Source organism: Melospiza melodia, chromosome 2 (genome assembly GCF_035770615.1).
Source record: "Melospiza melodia melodia isolate bMelMel2 chromosome 2, bMelMel2.pri, whole genome shotgun sequence".
Lineage (NCBI taxonomy): Eukaryota > Metazoa > Chordata > Aves > Passeriformes > Passerellidae > Melospiza > Melospiza melodia.
In genome coordinates, this window is record NC_086195.1 from 17,540,044 (window position 1) to 17,564,175 (window position 24,132).

Here is a 24,132-nt window from a genome sequence, read left to right on the forward strand (position 1 = left end):
TCCAGAGTGGACTCAGCTGAGCTGCTTGTTGAAGGAGTCAGATTGGCACAAGATTTGGGCACTGGATATAGATCAAGATTTACTTTCACAACTGTCTGCAGTTATCTTTAGTGGGATTTTTTTCCAAAGACAGCTTGCATCATACCTTGTAGCAGTTTAACATGCTTGCTCAGTGGTGTCTTTAACACATTTTGAGATATTTTCTCACTACTTTTCTTTGGGATTTTGAATTGTACTACAGGGGTTTTGTTCTTTGAAGAGTTAAAAATTAGCATTTTTTATTCTGAGTAAGTGTATTGTTCTTCCTTCTATTCAGCTGATTTTCATGGAATGTTCATGTATCAGAGATACTGATTTAGCCCAACTAGTAGAAAATTCTTTTTGATGTAGAAATGTCAGATTTTAAATTCTGTGTCTGTTTCAAAAGGTGATCAATCAGCCATTAAAGTGATGGTCAGACACTGATCTTTGGGCATAATATGAAGCATAATGCCCTAATTAGAAGGAGTGGTAGAGGGCTGCTTCCTATCTTTCTGTAGCAAAGAAATCCTTATGGAGCTAGAGTCCATTCTTTCTGTTTCATTCATTTACTCCAAATTGTAAGTAAGGAATTATCTTCTTTCAGTATCAACCAGTGTGATTGTATATTTTTGTCCTTCAGTTTAAAACCTCAATTTAATGATACATTAATCAGATGCAACTAAACCTAGTTGGTGAAATCATCTTAGCTAGAAGTTGTTTAAGCTTTGGTCAAATGTGTGTTGTCAGATAATGTAAAAATGAATGATCAGGCTGAATCAAAAAGAAAATATATAATTTCTCTTAGAAGCAAAGCCACAAAAAATACAGATGTTCAGGTTTGTGTTCTTAAAACTGACATGGATTTCATGCTCTAGATAGCACTTGCACTTCTTTCTTCTGTGAGTAGAGCTCTTACTTGAAAATATTGTCTCTTTTTCAACTTTTCAACTAAGGGTCCTTATCTTTTTATTTTCTATTCAAATAGCTATCCTTTTGATAGGATGCTTTTCCATATCCAGTGAATCAAATAAATAGTCCACAGGTGTCTTTCAGCTGATCTTCCAGGGATTTCTTCTCAGCTCTACATTTAGCTGGGAAGTTTTACACTACAATAAAAACAATTTCCAACTAGAAAAAGAATTAAAATGGGTCAATCTGTAATTTTCTACTTGCTGCCCATTCACTTCCTTTCTAAAAGAAATACCTCAGTTTCTGTGTCTCTGGTTATTGAGTACCAAATCATCACTGAGCAGATTTTGAAGGTGGACAGAAAATCAAATGGGTGGTGACACCATTCTGTGGGAGGCATCAGTGGTTGGACTCCAGGCAGTCTTTCTTACAAGTCTGATGGTGGTCTGATTACTTTAGGGAAATGGGATGAAAAACAGTTGTTAGTTCTCCTCATGTTCCCTATGAGGATAATGGTTTTTATGGCAGATGAATAGAATTTCTTCAAGAAGTACCATGATAGTGTAGGTCATGGCGCTGAGCACTGCCTGAAAGCTGGTATCAGTAATTCTCCTCAGTGATGGTCTGGAGTAGTGACCACTTGAAATAATCAGTTTTCCTGCTCACTTTCCTTGAAGTAAACAATTTTCCTTCTGTCTTGCTTGCTGAAGGCAGAGATAACTGATAATGAAGTGGTTTAAACTAGCACAGCTCTGTTAATGAATGAGAAACAGCTGGAATGGATACTTGCTCAGGCATGGTAACTCAGGGAGGAGCAAGTATAGAATATTGGACAATTTTGAGGGTAAAACATCTGTTGTGCTTTGTGTCCACCAGGGACAATTTTGTGTAGTTTAGGTAATGGGGCTTGTCTGTGGCCCAGTCTTCTGTGGCAGCTGCCTGCAGGATGTAATAACTCTCTGAGTCAGAGACCACCCAAGCACAGCGCTGTTCAAACAGTCCCAGGCTGTGTTTGATTATTCCTCTCTCACCTTTGTGGGTGGGGTGTTTGATGAACATACTCACCAGGCTCTATCTCACTCTCTAGGTTCTCCCTCTCTTTAGGATGCTCAGGCTTGCTTCATGCCTTCCTCTTTCTGATATACCTGATGTAGATTTAAGGGCATTTGATTTAAGAATTTCACCTACTTGGAATTGCAGCTGCAGAAGTCCTCTTCAAAGGCAGTGACAGAGTTCTGATTTTTTAAAGATATATATGATAGGATTAAGGATTTCACCTAGCTACAGATTTGCTGATCTTTCTGAAATTAAATTAGAATTTAGTCATTAATTATGATGTGAGATGGACCATTATGAAGTCTGAGAAGACCCTTGCACATCCTTTTTAGTTATTCAAGTCTGTGGCAAATCCTGCCCTTCGTGGCATGGCGTGACTGACACTCCAGTGTATTTCTGTAGCCAGCACTATCTGACCCTGTGCCTTTCACTAATGCTGACAGTCTGAAACTTTCTGCTTGATTAAGTCTTTAAGCCAGCTCTAGGACATGTGTTTGGAATAACTTGAATGAGTTCTCAAAATGCTATTAAGCAATATCTTTATGGGCTTTGCATATCAACATCTCCATTAACTTCCTCAGTTCATTGCACTCTGCTTACCAGTGAGTAAGCACTGTTTGAAAAGAAGCCACGCCCTTCATGAATTCTCCTTGAGAAAATGTTACAAAACATTCTGGAGCAGAATTTCTGCTTAGACAGAATCCTTAGAGAGCTTTTAGACTTTAATAAATGAATGCTCCATGGCAGTTACTTAATTCTAAAGTAGGAAACAACAGATCTGTGGAGAAGAGGAACACCCAAACTGGAAAATAGTTGACAGTGGTATTCTATGGGATTTTCAGAGTTTTAAGAAATTTAAATTGGTGTTTGTTGGAATGTTTGGATACTGTGCTGTAGTTTATTGAAGAGAGTAGAGGACAGGATTTTTCAAGCTGGTTGCTTGTATCAATATGTAATTGCATTAATCAGCTATTGATAATTTCTGCTTTGATCTTACACATGATGGTGGATGTCCTTTAAAAACATTACTCCGATCAGAGTAATGGGGCACTGAGTAGTCTGAAATCTGGAAGTGGCTTTGTTGGCAGTTAATTCAGTCCTAGGGCACTGAGTGCTTCACATGGGTGGGCAGTGATGCAGTTTGCTTGGAACTGGGAAATCTCTGGGGGAAAAGGGAGCAAGGCAGGTAGATGTAATATTTGCACATTCTTTCAGTAGCTGAAAATGTAACACTCTGAACAGCGAAAGTCTGTCATTTTGGTTTCCTTGCCAGGTGGGAAGGTCTCAGTGCCCCTGGTAGTGTTGTAGTTGTCAACTTTTTCTTTATAATATTTGTACTAGTTTGTTTCTAAAACAGAATAGATGTTAGTATAAATATCCCATTTGTAGGTGTCTGGATTTTTCTACTGATGAACTTGTGATTGATTGATTTGATCAAATCTAGCAAGTACTGACTAATCCTACAGAGAATGATGGAAGAGTCAATAAAAGGATGAATTCCTTAAGTTTGAGTTGAGTCCTTGTCAGTTTGTGCTGCTAGATTTTTTTTCCATAGCTATGTTCAGCAGGGATTACTATTCATCAGTACCTGTCACTGCATTCCCTGCTCCTGTCAGCTTTCCCTCTACACAATCCCTTGTGTGCTGTGTTCAGAGCCTCTTCTCAGTGTTCAGGTAATCTCCAGGGCTGTGGCATCTCCTGATGCTTTGATCTGCACTTACATGTGTAGTCATTTATTTCAGCATTGTTAAATCATTTGCTCACCAGTCAAGGGCTGAGTAAAAAGACAAAAAAAAACCCTAGACCCCAAACTTGTAAAAAGGTGCTTTCAAAGCTACTTAGCTCTCAATTGTTCAAATCAAGTAATGCTCATGTCCCTCCTCAACTCCTCAAAAACAAAGCCTGCAAACAAAACCCAAGCAGACACCCCTCCACTCCCTCCCCTTCCCCTGCCAAGGTAACCAGAGTAGATGAATTTCTCAAAATGGCATTGCAGAACATGAGGCAAAACAAAGATAAAATGTAATGGTCCTGGCATGATTGCTAAAATGATATTTGTGGGGATTTCAGAGCCTTGGCTGCTCTGTGTTGAGTCTCAGGGCTTGAAAAGTTTTCTCATTAGCTTTTATGTTTTCTATCAACAATGAAACAATCCAGGCAGTAGATATCTGAAAGAAGATTTCTGTTCATGGATAGTTGAAGTCACTATTCATTAGTAACATGATTATATAGTGGTAAGACTGCTTTATATCTAGAATGTGCTTTATGTTGTGTTCCAGTGATTCATTCTTAATTTCATGTTGGCTATCTGGTGTAATACATATAAAATCTCTATAAAATCCCTGTAGTGTTGGTAGTTTTCAGAGATTTGGGTAAGAAAGACCTAATTGATGCCTTATTTATTCTTGCATCCTCCCTACAGATATATTTTTGTTGCTTGTGGTGCCTGTTCTGTGCTGTTCTCTGCCCTTCAAAAAACTAATGCATAGGAAGAGCTGATTTATTCTGTGCCAGGAAGCATAAGCTTGTTGAAGAGTCTATTCAGTCGCACAGTTTAAAATTACCACTATTTTAAACCTCTTCTTTTTCTGATCAAATAAATTCTATATAATATGGCAAAATATTTCATTAATATGACATTGCTTTTCTGATTCTCATGATTTTCTTTGGGCTGTAGGGCAGCAGTGCCACTTTGGTTTCAAAAGCTTCTTGCACAGATGTTGTTGCAGAGAAACTCAAGTTATATATAGACAAGTAATATTGAGGGCTGTGCTGTTGTAGTTGCTGGAGGTCACCTGGGCCACTGAGCCAAAGCAGTTCCAGGGCATTAATTCATAAATAGCTCCTTTTGCCACCTGATGACAAAAAGTAATAAATCAAACCTTGTCCATTTCTTACTAATATAACAGTATTGGGAGAGATGGAGAGCTGAAAACACACACACAGACACACACACATACACGCAAACACTTGGTGTGGAAACTCACCTGAACCTTCCCTGTGAGACCATTTCTGCAGCCAAATTTTTTGTAGGGCTGGCAGTGCCATGAGGGGGTCTGACCCAGAGGATGACAGAAGCCTTCAGCAGAGCAGATGCTCTACTTCTGAGACCCTCTTCTTTTATTGTGGCCACTACTTCAGGAAAAAAGTGAAAATAAATGAAAGGAAATAAAATAAATTCAGGAAATTTCATATTTTTAAAATAGTAAGGATTCAGTGAATGTGTTTTCTTTTATTTTATGTATTTGTAGAGGGGGGCTTACCTCAACATCTTGCACAGGTCCTTACTTTTGTGATTTGAGAGGTAATTGAAGAATCTGTAATATCCCTTTGGTTTCATCACAACTCCTGCTCATGACATTTTATAATGAATATATTGCTTATAAATAACATTTTGAATGTATAAGGTTGTACAGAGATAATTGCACAGCTGAAATGCATTGGCACAAGGCCAAAGGTTGAGCACTTTCCACCATCTCTCCTAAATTGAATAACTTCACTTTACGAAGTGTATCATCAGATATTGTTTTCATTACTCTCAGAGGGCAAATTAAGGTTAATAAAAATCCATTGAGATTATCCATATATGTGAATATTTGTATTTTTAGAACTTTTCTTTGTCAATTACATTTCTCACTGACTATGTTTATGTGAATACAAGTACGTAGGTCAAAGCTTCAGCTCATGTTTCTACAATTTCAAACTGTTTTACTTCTCTTAGACACATTTCCTCTCAACTGGATTGTGAGACCCTGCAAGGTTTTTCAAACTGAGCAAAGCTAGGTGCACTCCTTCCACTAGGCTGTGGTTTCTGACATGCCCTGAATCCCACTTTCCTGGGTTTCACCTGACCCACGTAGAAGCCATTTGGCTCATCTGCTTCAGTCCTCAAACCCAGTATTTGTATATCCTTGTCTTTAAATTTTATGTTAAATAGCATATTCTTCATATAAGGCAACCCAGTATTTTGTTAATACTCTTATTACTCTTCAGCAATCTGAGAAACCCTTTAGAAGAGATGAAAGGAGGGGAATGGTTTTCCATTTTCTGTGATAAGTTAGTTATATCTATAATCTGAAATAGCACACACATACTGGAGTCACCTGTTCCCATACTCTGGTTTTACAACATTGTCCTCTCACTACAAGTGTCCTCTTTTCACTCTGCTGCTGCATGCCCTTCCCCTCTTCCTACTGCCCAAGAGATTGGTTGCCTTCTTACTTGATACCACATCTGTGTCTGCCTCTTGGCATAAGAAAAAACAATATAAGAAATGGCCTAGTGTACAGAAATTTTAGCCCATATTATTTACTCATATTTAATATGTATAATCTTTCAGCCTCTGTGAGGTCAAGGGACTTTGTTTTTCCAGAGATGGTGTCTTTATCACTTGGTGGACTTTTTTGGTCTATGAATTTGAATTTTTAAAAATCTGTGTAATATCCTAGCACAAAGAATAGCTTTGGGCAGAGTTATCCTATTGGTAACATTTTGGTATAAGTTTTAAAAGAAAGGTGTTTTTCCCACCCCAAAAAATTAAAATAAGAATTTTTTAAGTTGCTTTTGTGTTAACATTAGATGAAAACATTTGTCACTAACTAGTTAACCTTGTCAGTCTATTGCAATGCAGTATTGAAGAACAAAACATTAGAAAAACAAAAGAAAAATAATGATTGGGAATGGTTGGAGGTAAAATATGTAAAGTTGCCACTTAAAAATCTATGCCACTTGCTAGGCTAGGCTTGTTTGTTTTAGGATTTTTTTATTTGTTGAATGAAACAGTGTCTGAGCAACTTTTCTCTACAGGTTATTGACATGCCAGAACACAATCCTGGAGATATGGGAGGAACAATGAGACTGGGGAAGAGGAGGACTGTTTTTAAAACTGAAAATTCTGTTTTAAGTAAGTTATTTTTCTGCTCTTATGACTTTGCCTTTTGGATAGGAGCTTTGTAACATGGAAAACCAAAAATGCTATAGTCTTAAGCAAACAGTTAGGTGGCAGCTTCCTTGAGCTCATTCACTCTGATCCTGTTATTTACATTTACTGAGAATTGGAGTGAAAAAAGGAAATGAGAGGCATCTGTAGCTCCCAGTGAAACTATCACTGAGGGTCCAATGCTTTTTTAAAAACAATGAGTAAAATGTTGAGAAAACTGAAATTCTTCTGATGACAGTTTAATTCATTATGTTCTTGAGAAGGTCAGAGTGCTTTCTTCCTATTTTCTTGCTTGATCCTGGAAGGAATCTTGTTTTGGGAAAGCAAAGTATATGTTGCAGAAAAGGAAAATTATTTGCTGTAACAGGATGCTTCAGATAACAAAATAAAAGAAACCAGAATATAGAAAAAATTATTTAATTAGATCTACATGTATTTTAAAATTGAAGTAATGCTTGTCTCCTATTAATCAGCCCATTATACAATAGTAATATAGATGATGCTGCAAAAGTGTGAAAAATAGTTTCTTGTCCATTAACTAAATATATGTTTATTTCTTATATTGCCCTGCCCCGATATTGATCTGAGGTATTCTCTATTTAACTATGTTAAACTTAAGGAATGTATCCTTCTGAGTACTTAAAAATTACATCTACTTCAGCAGGAGACCAGAGTGTAATACCATATGCACATTTAATGAAAAATCTGCAATTCTAGAGATGCCCATACTAGTGATCTAACTGTCCTGGGTGATACTTTGCCTGTGTGTGATATAGATATGCATATCACAATGTTCTAGTCATTGTGTGACCTAAACACTTGGAAAAGTTAATAAAAATTACCATGTGTTGTAACCTTTGACCAATATTAAGAGTTGTTTAAATCTGTTTATATCTTTGGAAAGAATAAGAAAAAACTATAGTAGTTTAATCAGGAAATCTGACTTATTTTCCTTATGCTTTACAACTTGGATGAAAAGAATAGTTTTAAAAAGGTGGTCCCTTAAAATTAAGACATACACCATACTTTGTAAAATGGCAGTATTGTTATTCTACAATTTCTGAAGATGTTCTTGGCAGTTTAGTTCATGTACCAACCCCCTGGCAAGACAGTAATTCTCATGACCTTAGTGTAAATTGAGAGCAAAGTTTGAGCCATGATTATAAGTAAGAGATACGATTGAAATCTGGTTTACTGCTCAAACTTGCTCCTTGTTGCTGTGAAAGGCAGAGTGTTTGAGATGACGCACAGAAGACTGCCAGAGTCATTTGGGTAATGAGATCAGGAAAACAGAGAAAAGCAATATTCTCTGTTCTTTGGAGGTACTCTGCCAGGTGCCATGCATAATCTATTAAAATGGAACAGATGCTACTAAAAGGCTTCCTTCCCTGCATCTTTTGTGTACAACTGTTGTAAAACCCTGAAGGGATTTTACATTGCTGGCTCACTCAGACTTTTTTTTTAAAGCTTTATAATTTAAATTAGTTAAAGTGTGTTTAGAGTCTAGTTTGCCTAAGCTATTTCTAGTCAAGGAATGTTGAATCTGAATCCTGAATAAACTCAGGTAACAGTGAATTAAGAGAAACTAGTCATCACTCAGGATGAGTGATGAGTGTTCTTCCACTCAGGAAGAACAGAAAAATGCAGTGAGATGAATAATGTCTTGTTGTGTTTAACAAGTGTTAAATGTGACTTCTTTAAGGTTTAAATTACAAGGAATAATTGTAGCAACTATTAAAGCAACACATGAGCTTTTAATTTCTCTTTTGTTGTTTATTCAGGGAAGCTTTATGGTGATGAAATGTTTGTAGAGGAGAGACACAGGCATCGCTATGAGGTAAGCACTGTCCTTTGCATGGATCCACTTCTCTGTATGCAAACATCTGGGATAGGGTGCCTGAATACTTTCAGAATACTGACATTCAAGGAGACACACATGAGGTGGACTCCTGGAGTTACCTCTAAGGTAGTTCAGAAGGGATCTGACTCCATCAGTGTCTCTAAAGGGCCTTGAACTATCAGATTTGTGCATGCTGTAACTGATTCAGACAATATTAACCTTCCTTGAAAGGGAGGAGAATATGATGGTGGCAAACCTGCTCAAGTTTGGATATTAACTGAGTGGTTAAAACATCATCAAGGAAATGAGACAGCTCACTGCAGAGCTCCTCAGTTTGAAGGAAGAGCTGCATCACAGCTTTTGTCATAACCACCGAAATTCACTGTTCAAAGGGAGGTCAGTGGGCATCTGGTGGGTCATTTAAAAAGGGGGAATTCAGACTGCTTGGTTTCAGAAGAGCAGCAAGCAGAAGGTCCAGGGTCCTGGCTTTAATTTTTGAATATTGCGTAGTCACTTTTAAAATTACTGGTTCATCTCTTTATTTAATAAACATGACCACTTTTACAAATTTATGCCAGAGTTGTTAAAATAAGAAAGCAAAAGTTCCCAACCCTTACCCAATTCTCTTCATTCTTGTATGCATGAAAAAACCATTACAATTACTGTTTGTTAAATCCAAAAATAAACAGAACTACCATTGTTATTGCTTTCAACGTTTCAGGTGAACCCAGAATTGACTCACTGCTTTGAAGAGAAAGGGTTGAAATTTGTTGGTCATGATACAGAAGGGAACAGGATGGAAATTATTGAACTGGAGAGTGAGTGTCTTACTTGTTTGTAATACTTATTGCATCTGTTAAAACTGTATGAACTATAAACTATAGGTTATTGAATGACATGTAGGCACAATATTTATCTGTCTTAACAGCCAAGATAATTTTGGGTGCTAACTGCTAACTCCACTTGTGTATTACAATTGGTGAAAATTCAGAGTGGGTTAGGAAAAGTCTTACACTTTGCAAAGACTGTGCATGTATTTGATTATGTGGGACAAATGTGCTCCTTGTCCAAAAGGCCCTAAGTCTAGCTCAGGGGCATTTGGCTATGTAGAATCATTGAGTGATTTGGGAGATTATATTGTCCAACCTTCTGCTTCAGCACAGGGATACCTCCAATTATAGGTCAACTTCTCTAGAGTTGTATCAGTAAAGTTTTGAGTACCTCCAAGTATGCTGTTGCTGGGACTTCAAACCACTCATGACTGTTCTCTGAATACAGAAGTCTGGCCATTTTTTTAACATACTTTGTGGTCTACCCATTGTCCACAGCTTCCAACTTAAAGGGTAGGAAACCACATGAAAAGCTTTGTTAAAGTCAGAATTAAGGAAAGCCAGTGCTCTCCCTGCATCCAAAGACAGATTCTTCTCAGGTTTGTTGTTCCAATCTTCCTGACCTTCACGTTCTGAACGTCAGGAATTTTCTGTGGTTCCTTGGATCCTTCTTTTTGTCTTGAAGAAGAGCATGGTGACTGCCTTTTCCTACTCATCAGAGACTCCTGGCTTTTTATAGATTTTTACCTATATGCCAGTTTCACAGTGACATTGCCCTGCTCCCTAAGCACCCTCAAATGTTCTTGGTAAGGTCTCCATATGTATTTCATTTTTCCCAATTTGTGTTTCATTTATGGAATATGAATACATCCAGTATAGGCAAAGGATATGACATTACTGGAGTGTATTACCTACAGAGTCTGTGAAATCTCCATCCAGACCTTCAAAACTTGACTAGACAAAGCTGTCAGCAGCCTGATTTAACTTTGAGTTTGTCCCTGCTTTGAGCATATTGTTCTGAATAGACACATATAAATAGATACTGGAAACCAAAATACCATGAAAATAACATGATAAATGTAAACTTTGTGACTTTCCAATTGTGTCCCTCTCCTCCCACCCTTACATGTTGGTACAGGTTTATTATTCAGTCTTTATGAATCAGAGGATGATTTTTCTTTGGTTTGCCCTACTAACCTTCTGCCTCTGTTGTCAGTTGCCTTTTGTGGAAAGAAGTTTTCTGCTCCTTCACCCTTAAATTCACATGTGCTGCTCTGGCTTCTGGACACTAGTCTGAAATCTTTAATAAGCTTTTTTCCTAAAAGTTTTTCTACTATCTTCTTCCTACATTGTGTAATTTTCTTTGATGTCTATCTTGTAGATCACCCATATTTTGTGGGAGTTCAGTTTCACCCAGAATTTTCCTCAAGACCTATGAAACCTTCACCTCCATACCTTGGACTGTTGCTGGCAGCAACTGGGACACTGAATGCATACCTGCAGCGTGGATGTAAATTGTCTCCCAGGTAATCTTTGTTTTTTGCTTGCCTGCATTTGACAGTCACATTTTCAGAGGGACTATCCCATCCTTCAATTCAGAAGCCCAGAAGAGGAAAAGGAGTTCTTCATGTATTGATTTACTTGTGACTGTGTGCCTGTCATATACCTGGGTGTAAAATAACCTGTAAGCAGGAAGCACAGTGCCTCACTTCTTCCTTTTCAGAGGCTATTAGGGCTAAAGCCAGAACTCCACATTACAATCAGAAAAAAGTAAAAAACATTAATAAATTCAAATGAAGATAGCAGCCTCCTGTGCTAACTTCCATTGACAGTAGCTTCATAGGGAAAGAGATTTGCTAGAGGATCAAGCAATGAAATGAAATTCATACCTAGCTGTACTTGAATGATGGTAACAACAACAAAGAAAGCACTGATTTTATTTTGCAGTAGCTAAATAATAAATACTATCTTTCAGAGACAGGCCTGAAATAAAACAGTTGGGATACCTTTAGACTTACAGAAGGATTTGGATCTAGGTCAGAACTGGATGGTTCAGCCAAAACTCTGTCCTTGGTCTCTTGGTTTATTGAATGTACCTTTTTTTTTTATCCAGGGTTAACTAATTCTTGTTTATTTCAATGATATTAAGAACAGTTAAAATTTCATTATAGTAGCAATAATAAAGAAATCAGAGGGAAGCCTTGGGCACAGTAACAAAAAATTTTAAAAAATCATAAAATGACTGAATAATAACATTGAACAGATCCAACTCTGGCATTTTGGCTTTTCCTCTAAACAAGACACCAAACTTATTAATTCTGTGGGTTGGGCTTTTTTTTTTTCCCCCAAATCTTGTGTTCTATTAAAATAAGATGTGTTTGTTAGGAGAGAAATAGCAATTTTATTCAAGTTTGAGTAGTAATGGGAAAACAGCCAAGCCAGACCAGACCAATCTCTTTTGGTTCCCTACTCCTTTATGGGTATCAGTTTTTATTCTCTCTGCCTGGTTGTGCAGTGATGTACATACAAAGAGAATGAATTTCTGATCTGCAAACCAGAGCTTGTTTGAAACAATCCTGTTACCTTAGCCTGTTATTGTTAGAAGCAGTTATAATGTTAGCTACCTTTTAAAAGGTGTGCTGGTGAAATACACAGATCAAATTTTTGTGGTGCTTGGCAAGGCAGAGCATTCCATCACTGTGATCTTCAGCATTACCCTCTTGGTGGGCACTCTGACTCACACTTCACAGGCCCCAATATCCTTTCTTACACTGCTTTGTCCCATAAGTAACCATATTTATTTCTCTGAGATAAAGAAAAATTACTTTTTTTTAATAAGTGATCTGCATGTATCCTGCTAATTTACATCCCTTGGTGTTATAACAACTATGCCATCTAACCCTGACCTAAAGTTTCAGCCATTACTGAATTTGCCCCACTTAGACTTACTTGAATTAATAATTCAAAATGTATACCCAACTCTTTTTCTTCATGTTCATAGAATAAGCTCCTACCAAATCTTAAACATTTAGCAAAGAAAAAAATCCATACTCCAAAACTTAATTTATAAAATTGCAGACTTTTGCTATTTACCTAGTTACACAGCAGTCAAGCATACCCCTGTGTCTTAAGATCACTGGACTAGGAAGGCATTTTGAGGCTAAAAGAGGAAGATTTTGTATGAAAGAATGTTCAGGAGGGAATTGCAGTTAGTTACAGCACACACACTCGTATTAACATACCCATCTGCTGAGTGGAAAGATTTCCAATGTAAACCTTTAAACCCCAGAATGCTGGTGATGTCATTGAGTTGTAAAGCTAAGGCATGTCCTAGCAAGGCTGAAATAAATCTGAGGAGAGGATTTTCTGTACACCTCATCCAGCACCACCCACCTGTGTTTTAGTTGTGCTGTGGACTAGAGCAAAGTAAGCTGGCAGAGAATTTGTGGAGACCAGCAAGCTGAGCAGATTACCAAAGCAAGGCTATCATAAACACTAAAGAGAGAGTGAATGATGAAGTCCTGAGACAAAAGGAAATGGGTATTTCAGCATGAGAGTCTTAACAGGAAACTATTACTCCAGAACATATAATAGCCCCATAATTAGGGTGTGATTTTAGAATATTTGACACCTGGATAGAATTCCTAGCTTGTAAGCAAAGCTAATAATAACTTCAAAGATGCATTACTACTTCTGGGAGAGTGCCCTAAATAAATGAAAGTGAATAAAGTGTCTCTTAAATTTTTTTAAGGCCTAGTCTGGTACAGACATAAGCCCACATAGGCATGAGCATACCTAGTTTGAGACTGGAATGCATCCTCTGGGGAAAATTTAGTTCCTAGAAATGTCAGTGTATACACCAAGAGACAGCCAAGAACTGACCAAAGAGTAGCTCAGTGATTAATTGTTACTTATTTACCTGAAGTACTAGTTGGGCTCCCAAGTTGCCTTTGTGGTTTCAGCCTCTTGTGCTTTATGGCTTGAGTGCCCAACCATCAAAGCCCTGCACTTCATTTCCTTGTGAATGGCTTTAGATCATGACCTTTTCCAAACCTTTCCATGGAAATACTGAAGTCACCATTTCATATAGAAGTGAGGAATGTGGTGGAGGCTGCCAGTTTACATTTTCATTTTCAAGGCAGAGAAAACCAAAACTACATGAGACTCAAAAGTGTACAATACCCACAGATATGCTGCTTTAAAAGATAAAACAAAGGGTTTTAATAGGAAACTAGTGGATGAAGAGGGGAACTTCACATGTAATGTTGTTGGCTTTTACTGAGACTTACGTAGTTTCATTTCAAAAAATTAATAAAAACTGACTTGTCTTTGGGAATGGTATAATATGGGTTGCAAAATCACTGGTGTACAATAAAGCCGTGTTACTTGTTTTGTTTTGATGTGTTTTTTCCCCTTATCCAGTTTAGCATCAGCAGGCTTTATTTCTTCTTTGTCTGCAGCCAGCACCTTTATTAATGGCCTGCAAGAGTAAGCCTCAGTGCATTAATTATATTTGCAAATAATGTCATTTGAATAAGAGATGAAAGCGCTATTCAGAACAAAGAAGTAACAAAAAATATGTAGGGAATTTAGTAATCTCTGTTGAGTATAATGATATCTTTGGAGGAAGAAGATAAGAAGCTAAAGATAAATAAACACAAATATCCAGTACAAGGGAGGAAATGTAGGAAATGAGAGGTGTTCCTAGGGGACTAAGTGTAGGCAACACTGACTACTGCCAAAACAAAGCTTTCCAAAGCATTCGTGAATATGCTAATGTGAAGTACCAATCCAATGCCATCTAGTCACAGAGTACTCTTGAGTTCTAGGAAAAACATTAATGAAAGATGACCTATGAGCTGTGTTCAGAGACAAAGAACAAAAGTGGCCAGACAACAGAAGGAATAGTGCATTAAATGAACCACCAAAAACCTCAGAAAATTTGCCCACATGGTGCTTACTGCATTAGCATGGTCCAGCTCTCTCTCAGACCAGCTGTGGAGGAAAGCATCTATGAACAGGACAGAAACCAGCCTGTGTGACCTGTTCTGGTGCCTGATGTCCCCTGTACATTGTCCCCAGTCAAGAACACATTTGGCACACCATCATGCTTCTGCCATTGGCTGAATCCAGACATGTGATTTGATGGAAATGGAATTTGATGATTGTCAGGAGAGCAGCAAGAGAGGGGCTTCTCCACAAAAGATGGCACTCCAGGAGCTGGGGGTGAGAGCTGTCCTGGTGGGGATGGTGTCCTGAGTCAGTACCACAGTTGCCACAGAAGACAAGTACTCTGGCTCCAGTGACCTTCCATTGAGTGGGGATGGTTGGGACAGCAAAGATCCTGTTACCCTCAGAGCTCTTACAGAAAACTACAGAAAAGTTTTAAAGGAAATCCTTTCTTAACCATACTGGCACTTAGTAATGGCTAGTTATGTCAGTTCACTTTGTCATTTAAATGTTAGATGTTTAAATGTCATTTAAATGTTAGTGAAAACCCTTCTGAACTAGTGACCTCAAGTCTTTTTCTGCAGTTGTTCAGTGAAAATGCACTTTAAGGAACCAAATAGCTCATTATAGCTGTTCTGGGGGTCAGTTCTGCATTACACACTGCCAGAGCCTATTTCTCTCCAGTGATTGTAGGGAGCTGCTGTTGCCTGTACCAGATGAAGATTTTATCCTAGGTCCAGTTATGTGAAGGCAGGGGGCTCACAGGTCAGGACTGGGGAGTTTTGGGTTTGTGCTGAGGGATTCCCAAATGAAATGATGTTTTATGGAGGCATAGGGTTGTATCATGATGACCATCATTTTAAAGGATAATCATGATTTTAAATGACAGATAAATTTTTTATTACCATAAATGATATCTGTGATTTTTATGACCATATAATAATCATAAAAATATGTACCAAGAATATGGGTGACTGCAATTATAACCATTGCACCATCAAATATGCATTTATTCAAAATAATGTTTTAATGACATAATAATTTTAATAATTCAGATTTTTGGGGGGGAAATTAATTATTATAATTTGCAGATTTCATTTTGCTGAGTCCTCAAAAGCTAAACACTTAAACAACTGCAGTCTATACTAAATTTATCTGTACTTCATGTATCTTTAATTTGCACTGAGGAAGAAATGCACTTAGCTTGGCACCTTGCAGGGTATAGCATTACTGTAGTAATTATTTTAATTCCTTATGTTTCTGGAAAAGGAGTTTTTTATCAATTGTACATTAAAAATGGATGGAGGAAAAGCTTCCTTGAAACTGCTGCTTTGTTTCTAAAGAATATTGATGTGGATTTTCCAAGTGAAAACCAGAAAGTTTTACGGGAGTGAGGTGACCAAAATTCATCATCTGAAGTGACTGACTAGAGCCAGTGACACTACATTGAGTTTTGTTATGTATTTTTCCCTTGGCCACCACTTTATACTTGAGATCCCACAAAAACAAACAAACAAACATAACCTGTTGGGGCTAGGTCTTAGATCTGGTGGCCTCAGATCTGCTCAATACCTCCTTATTCTTGTCCACTGTTGTAAGAATTGTTACAAATAAGATGAAGTGGGTGTTGAGCTCCTGCACAAAATAATTACTGATTAATTTGAAAACAGACTAATTTGCTGAAGCAAATATAAGCATATTTTTTCAGTGGTTGGCTCAGTGTGCAGAAGAATTTCATTAAAGAAAGCTGGGCTTATTTGTTTTCTCACCACTACCACTTTCACAGCCAGCAGATTCAAATAAGGTTACTGAATATTACCAGCTATGAGCACGAAGCATCCATTAGGGTTTTATGTTTAGTATCTGTGACAACTCATTGTAATTTGGAACAAAGTATACATTTATTCCAAAGAGAAAAGATAGCTTGCTCCTGGTTAATGCCACGTAAATCTGAACTTTTCCTTCAGATTACACATAATACTAATATGTTTGAAATCAGAGTAAATCTCAGAAACCTGACACCAGTGCTGCTTTGAAGCTGTAACACACAGGTGCAGATACGCCAAGTTTCAGGAGTCCCTATTTGCTTTCAAGTCCACTGGCAGCCTAACTCTTGAAGTTCAGGTTTCCTTGAGGCCCAAGTTTTTATTTTTAAGATGATGCCACAGGTTCTGGGTATGCTTAGACAAATCATTCAAGCAGCTGAACCTGAGAGGCTGATAGCCTCTACCTGAGTCTAAAGCCCAAGGGCTGATCCTTACCTGGGTATTTCCCCTGCCTTTCTTGCCCTGTGACCTGCTTGTGAGACATCAAACTGACTTTCACCCCATAGATCAGCCCTAAAGTAGGGGAGGTGCTACTGCAGAAATCAAGAATGTGGTGATGTCAGGAATGTCCCTTCTCTGGAATTTGGTGTCAAATCCTGTACTGAAATTGGGCAGTGTGGGAGCAGGAACAAAATTGTCATCATCTGAGTTAAGTGTTTTAGCCTCTGCACTAGTGGCCAGGTGAGCCTCAGCTTTGGGAAACTGGAAACAGGGTTAAGAAGATTGGGTGGTAAGTCAGTGAAACCAGAGAAGCATCCACTTCTGTGGGCAAATCCAAGTTTGGGTGGTAAGTCAGTGAAACCAGAGAAGCATCCATTTCTGTGGGCAAATCCCTCTAAAACCTGTGTCACTGAGTGGGGGAGGACCTATGAGGAGAGTGCTGGGTGGGGATCAGCACCTGACTGCCTTCAAGAGATGAAGCTGGGCAGTTGCCCACTCACCCCATTGGTTGGTGAGCACTTCTACTTAAGCATGACTCCCATACTGTGTTGTTTACAGAGCTCTGACATGGTTTTGGGCTGGGATTGCCACTGGCTAGCAGAGATAATTAAAAAAATAGAAGTTCTCTGAAAACTTTGGGTCTCAAATCATGGCTGTCATAAGATTGTGCAGTTCTCTACAATCAGTTTTACTCTCTGCTCTGTGGACAGTATTTGCTATTTTGCTGTGATGTGAAAATGCAAAACTGTTTTAATAATACTGAATTTTTGTTCCATGTTTCCATGGGTACTTTCAGAAAAAAGTAAGTACAATGTTGGTAATGTTGTGTTTGTCTTGTGCATCTGGCATGCTTGATCATACTGTTAACAACACTTTCCTCACTTGAACTGTGTAATTGATCACCAGCTGATGAAATGATCCAATTGAACATTTCACACTAGCCTGATGTGACACACCCTTTATAAGAACACATCAGCAGTGTGTGTGTCACACAGACCAGGGCAGAATGCTGTAGACAAAGTCTGAATGTCAGGACAGCCAGAATATCTATGCTGTTTTACACAGATTTGGTACAGTGACTTGCTGTAACTGTGGGAAACTTTCCTAACAGAGGTAGAAATTAAATGAGGTGACTCTTGGTGCCATTCCTCCTGTCCCACTCTGTTTAAGTGTCTGTTTTTTTACCTATTCTTTCTTTAGTTTTCCTTTTCTCTCAAAGAAGAGAGGGTGAAATTCAGGCTATAAAGCAGTGCTCAGTAGCAGCAAGCAGCAGAGTAGCTGAGTGCAGTTTGTTCACTGTTCCCCAATGCAGCCTCATCAGAGACTGTGGGGCTGCATGGCTCCCTTGCAGCAGTGTCCAGCAGGCAGTCACTGATTAGGCTCTGGCACTGATAAGGCAGTCACTGATAAGGCTCTGTCTGGCTGGGCTATGTGCTCCATGTCTCAGTAGGGGATCATGCCCAGAGATGGGGAACACAACATGAGTAGGGTCCTGTTGTCTGGAGGATGAAGGGGTGTGTAAAGGGGAGGTGTCACAGGACAGCTGTGCAGTCAGTGCCTGGCACAGAGTTGGCACCCAAGGCTGTCATGATCCCACACAAATGGGGTCTGAGATCCCCAGTGTGCTGTGCTAACCACGGCCTGGGCTCTGGAGGGTCACAGGGCTGACCACAGTTATTGCTGCTCAAATGTACTTAATCTGTTCCCTGGGCTGCCTTTGCTGGCTTCTCATCTGGGGAAATTAAAAGATCTGGAAAACAGACTGTAGCATGAAGTATAGTAGGGAGGGGTTGAGGCTGGAGGCACTTCTGAAGTACACTTAAATTTAAGATAATCTTGGAGACCCAATAGACACTAACTGAAAATGTGGTTTGTGGGCACTTCTTTCTCTCAGTCACTGTGGTGATTCCTGTTCTTCGCTGTTTCCTTGTTCTTACCACTTATAAAACAATCACTTGCATGGCAATTTGGTCTCTGAAAACCAGTCTGCTTCTCTCAGGATACAACAAATGGGGATAAAACCTCTAGAAAAACTGTCAGGATATTGCTTGGTGCAATTAAAATTATTTGTGTTCTTACTAAAAGAGCAAGAACTATAATTTAAGTGTAGAATTGTGAGCTAATAAAGTTGTCTTAACTTAATGATTTTCTTTACCATAAGGGAGAAATTCCTTTTATTTTAGCTCGGAATACCTGTTATTATCTATCATGTTAACCATGATCTTAGACACGCAGCACCAGCAAAATGCAGAATGAATGTACAGGAGGCAAGCAAAAAGAAATTGAATGTACTGTTTATCAGGTAGAGCATTATTTTGCATCAGGTCTTAAACTCCAGACTTCAGCCCATTCCTTTAGAAGAAGGTGTTCTAAAATACCATGTTTTTAGCATGAGCCTAAAGAAGTTTTCTGGAAATGGGTTGCATTTGAGGAAAGTGTTGATCACATGCATCATGGGTTGGAGGGCTTGAAATGAAATATTTGGTTTAGATCTTTCTGAATTCTTATTGGTTCCAACAGTGACAGCTACAGTGACCTAAGTGATGACAGCTCTCCAGAAAAAGAGTTTCCTTATTCTGACACAAGCTGAAATTATTGTATGTGAGCACGGAAATGGATGATGCTATTGAGGTAAACTGAAATGTTTTGATACTGCTTTATGACACTGATTTATTTTAGACTTAAAACAGGAAATAAAGTTAACTTAATTCTCCCATTTGTGTAAAGTCCCATCTGAGAGCTTATGTCTTCTTTCTTGTCTGTAGCATTTAATTGTTTTCCTCATCTGCTGCTTAACTCTCAAGTTGAGATGTTAAAGTCTGCTAGTATTTTGGGTACATCTTTTATGTAGGATGCTGTACAAAACCAAGTTGTGTAAGTGTTTGAAGATATATTAAAAATGCATTTTTAAATTATATTTCATTTCTTCGTGTCTTCAGTTTACAATTTAGAATCACTTCAATTACATTGTGTAGACATTAGTTTTTATTTTGCCTTAATATTCACCTGTAATTGCATTGATGCAACTAAGACATCCCAACATAAATACTTGTATTCAATCTGCAGAGTGATAGAGATACAAACAGGTTTTATAAAATTGTAGCTTTGTTTGCCATAGCTTTTGCCAGAGTGATGTTGGATTGGTTGTTTATTCACCTGTAAACGTGGTAGTCGTAGATTTCCTTTTGGTTTGGAGGTTGTATTTCCTGTGAGACACCTGATCTCTGCAGGATCTGGGCTTGAAACTTGGTCTTACTTTATTTTTCCTATGCAGATTCATCAGAGCTGGGGCTGGTATGAGTGTCCCATTCAGCTTTTCAGTATTTCTGAGCACTTTTGTGAGGAGGGCACAACTTTCCCCTCTGAACATGTCTCACATGGTGTTGACACTGAGCAGCTGTGCTGAGCAGACAATTGAGGCTACATGTGAACAGCATTTCTGCCTGATGGTTCCTGATCCAAGTAGTGGCATGGAATACTAGAAACTGGAGTTCAGTCCTTAGATGCAGGGGTTTCTTCTATGATTTTCAATTGAATTCTTTTTTGCTCTCCTGTACTACATGTTAAAGATAATGATCCATCCCCAAATTATGAGAGCAAAGAACAGAATGTTAAGAGATTAAATGACCTGGCACAGGTACATGCAGTACTGATGCCTGCCCTAAAATAACCAAAAAATAAGTAGACAAGACATTCCTTTTCACTCTTGCCTGGATCCTTCCCACCTCCAAACATCACAATGGTTCTGTTTCTTGAGCCAACACAAGGTACAGGACAGCGCCTCTGGAAAAGCCCTTGCTTTCCTCAGTGGAATTTATGGATGGTAGTTCTCTGTTTACTGTTGCAGGTGACTTGTTCAGTGCTTGGATGAATGCACTTTTGTGATGCTTTTAAGTGGTTATCAGTAGCCAAGCTGATTTTGTTTGAACTTGTCACTAGTGGATAACGATTTTTATTCAACAGGATTACTCTAGAAAAGATTAAATAACTAAATCCAGATTTCAAAAAATAAGAAAAGCATTGGCTTTTTTTTTTTTTTAATCTCGTGGTTAATTCTAGCCATTAATCAAAACTGAATACATGTGTAGATTATATTTAGCTTTGTGGTTTCACTTTAGATAAAATGCATCTACTCATAGAATTTACTTAGCACTACTTTGAAACGAGTCAACACATTTGGGTGAAAATTACATAAGCATGAGATAAACTGAGTTAAAGATTAAATATTTTTAATAATTGATATTTTAAAATTTATTCTTCCTTTCTCTCCCTCTTTTTATGTTACAGAAAACTTGGGAACAGGACAATATTGAATAGAAGAAAGTAGAAGAGTAAGCTGCTTGCGGTTCTCATACTGTTTCTTCCCCTGCTATGTTCTATAATTCTCATTACAGATGACAGTTTTACTGTTCTGTAGCAAAAACTGTTCTGTGTAAATGCTGCTTCAAAAGTTACCAAACAGTTGTGCACCTTAGCTGTTAATCATTGTTATCTTGTCCTATATTTCAGAGTAATCTCAGGTGAATATGTATCAATTCACTAGTTCACACCTTTCTTGATTTGAAGAAAGATTTGACTGGTTTCAGTTTGCCTTGGAACAGGAAGAATAAATGCATTAGCTCTTGGGAATGAGGAGGGCCATGCACTAAAGCATTTAAGAGAAAATTGTCTTTCTCTTGAGCAGTAGAAAACCATTTCAGGTTTTTTTCCTATTAAGTTTGTATATATATATTTTTATTACTTTTTTTGCTGTTCAATATGTACAAATGAAAAATGGTTGCTGTACCTCAGCTCTATGTGATTATAGTAATTAATGTTGGATACAAGTTTTTTCACTTTGCTTTTATAAGCAATTTGATTTCACATAAATTCATTTTCTCTATTTCTCCTGGAAGTCTGATAATGCTGAACATAAGTCTGACCTACAAAATTACAGAAGTGATACTAGAAGGTGGTTTCATATTTGTATTTTGTAAGAGAGAAAGTAAATACGTTAATATATAAAACTCCAGTTTTAACACTTTTATGAAAGTTGTAGAAAAACCAGTCATAAACCTGGGGTGTTATCTGGGTTCCAGCTGTGCCACACTCAATCAGTTGTAGTAAATAAGTGTGAAGCAAATTAAGTAAGGTTCACCCTTGTTTTCCTGTATCCTGTGACCACTCCATCATCATGGCACTTATTCCCCAATAGAATGGAATGATGTGTTTTAATTTAGAAATCACAAGTTATTTCACTGCATCACAGCTCAGGCAGCCCCGCAAGGCCAGGGCTGGAGCCTGAACCGCTGGGACAGAAGAGGAAGGTGAGAGGTGCTGCTCTGGGTGTAAGGCAGCATTAAAGTGTAAGGGGTGTAAGGATCCTATTAGCATTGGGGCATCATCAAACCTGTCACAGAAGGTGAATCTGATCCATGTAACTGATGGGCTCCAGATGCTTGGGGCACACTTTCCTATAAAGAAAAATTCTGAATTTTGAGAGTTGTGTTTCATTTTGGTTTTGGGCAAAATGTCTGCTTTAATTCATCAAAAGTAAATATCTGCACAAAAATAAGTAGCACCATGTTCCTTATTACAGCTTTGTAAAACAGCAAGTTTGAGGGCTGTGCATTGCTCTAGAAAATCTCAGGTTACACATCAAATTTGTCTTTTCACTAAAAGAAGCTTTAATGGTAATGAAACATAAAATGTATTTTTATGGCTGCGCTTTCCTAAAGTAGTTTGTGAATATGTGCCTTAGAAATGCTGACAGCATCATTGGTGTCACTGTAGGTCTTCCCCAATGAGACACTGGCCACTGCTTTGTGAAAAGTGAAGAATTTCCTAAGATTGACTGTAATTTGCAAATGTATTTTCAAAACATTTTCAATAAATTGTGTTATTTGGAAGTGTTTGGGTACTGCTAAAGAATCATGGTGCCAATGTGATGTGAACTGTGGTGTTAAAGGAAGAATTCATCATTTAATGAAGCTGTGCTTGTTTGTAAGGAAGGGGAGCAGCATGCAAGTTTGGATGGGACTGCAGGGTAGGTATTGCACTTCACTGACTCTGTGGACAGAGCTGTTTCTTACTGAGTGTCTGCAGTCCAGTGCTGCATCTCAGCAGTGTGGGTTCCTGTTTCACTGTCAGCTTTACAGGTGAGCTCCTTTAGCACCTGCCTAACATATTTAATGTGTACCCCAAAGCTGAGATTGCTTCCCATTATGTAACTGCTTGGAGACAGAACCTGCATGTGCAAGTGGGTAATGCCTGCAGAGTTTGGATCTAGTGAGGAGGATTTGCTTGACCAAACAGACAGTTCCTCATCAGGGAGCTCTTGTGGGAGGGTGGGCCAGATGCTACATTAAGTTGCTGTTTTTCTGAACATAATATCAGACAGTGTGATTGTTGGTTCAAAGTAGTACCAAAAAAGGCTTACTGTGACCTGAGATTCATGGGTCTCTGGCATACTACTTCTGAAATCCTCTAGAGGCATCTAAGCCCTGGCTTTCCAGGAAGACACTGGAAGTTTTGAGCAATACCTTAAAAGTAGAGGTTGAGTTTTCTGCAAGAACCTGTGTAAGCAGGAATTGCAGCCCAAAACTAAAGGAAGTTTTCAGGAGAGAAAAGGCAGGTTGTCACTAATCATAAGGGCAGGGTCTTGGTGCCCAAAATGATGTGGAGCATGATAAGGGAGAGTCAAATGTAGGTGCAACAAATGACTTACCAGCCTGAGCTAACCTCCTCAGGAGAGCTGTTACAGCTGCCATGGCAATGCAAATGAAAGATTCTCTCCAAACTCTGTGTGTATCAATGACAGAAGGGAGTGTGATTACAGCCTAGAGGACTTCTGAGCTGGCAGCAAAGCCAGATCAGCACAAGGGGACAGGGGCTGTGGAAACCTATGTGGGACTGGCTGAAGCTCATTTCCCTCAACTTTGCTGTCTGCATATGTGAGGTGAGCAAAATGTGCTGAGAAAGGGGAGTGAGGTGGAGCAGGGGGCAATCAGAATAACATTGTCCTTGGGAGAACACGTGGCCTCTTCCAACATGCTGCAGAAACTCACTTACTCAGCTTGACAGGGAAATAAACAAATTATACACTTCTTTCTGTACCTAGGACTGAATAACACCTTATCCTTGCACACAGGTAGAAGGAGGCTTCTTCCCTGGGACATCTGCATGGGAGTTGTGGTGCATTTCTGTGCCTCAGCATTTTATCCTATACAGTGCTCAGTTTTTCCCTGCTTGCAAAGTGAATTGGTAGCTGTTAGCTCTGTGATAACCTCCAGACAAACTCTTCCTCTTATCACTTCACCCCGTCCCCACTGTTGATATGGC

At 38.5% G+C, this 24,132-nt stretch overlaps 1 protein-coding gene across 2 annotated transcripts in view; it reads left to right on the forward strand.

The window, feature by feature from the left end:
• Positions 1 to 22,700, forward strand: part of CTPS2 (CTP synthase 2) — a 59,107-nt gene extending 36,407 nt beyond the window's left edge. For both annotated transcript variants that reach the window (XM_063183009.1, XM_063183006.1), the window contains exons 14-19: positions 6,793 to 6,889; positions 8,707 to 8,762; positions 9,487 to 9,583; positions 10,977 to 11,121; positions 19,333 to 19,443; positions 21,100 to 22,700. In XM_063183009.1, coding sequence (XP_063039079.1) covers positions 6,793 to 6,889; positions 8,707 to 8,762; positions 9,487 to 9,583; positions 10,977 to 11,121; positions 19,333 to 19,402 — 465 coding nt within the window. In that variant the 3' untranslated portion in view covers positions 19,403 to 19,443; positions 21,100 to 22,700. The remainder of the gene's footprint in view (positions 1 to 6,792; positions 6,890 to 8,706; positions 8,763 to 9,486; positions 9,584 to 10,976; positions 11,122 to 19,332; positions 19,444 to 21,099) is intronic.
• The last annotated feature ends 1,432 nt before the right edge of the window (positions 22,701 to 24,132 follow it).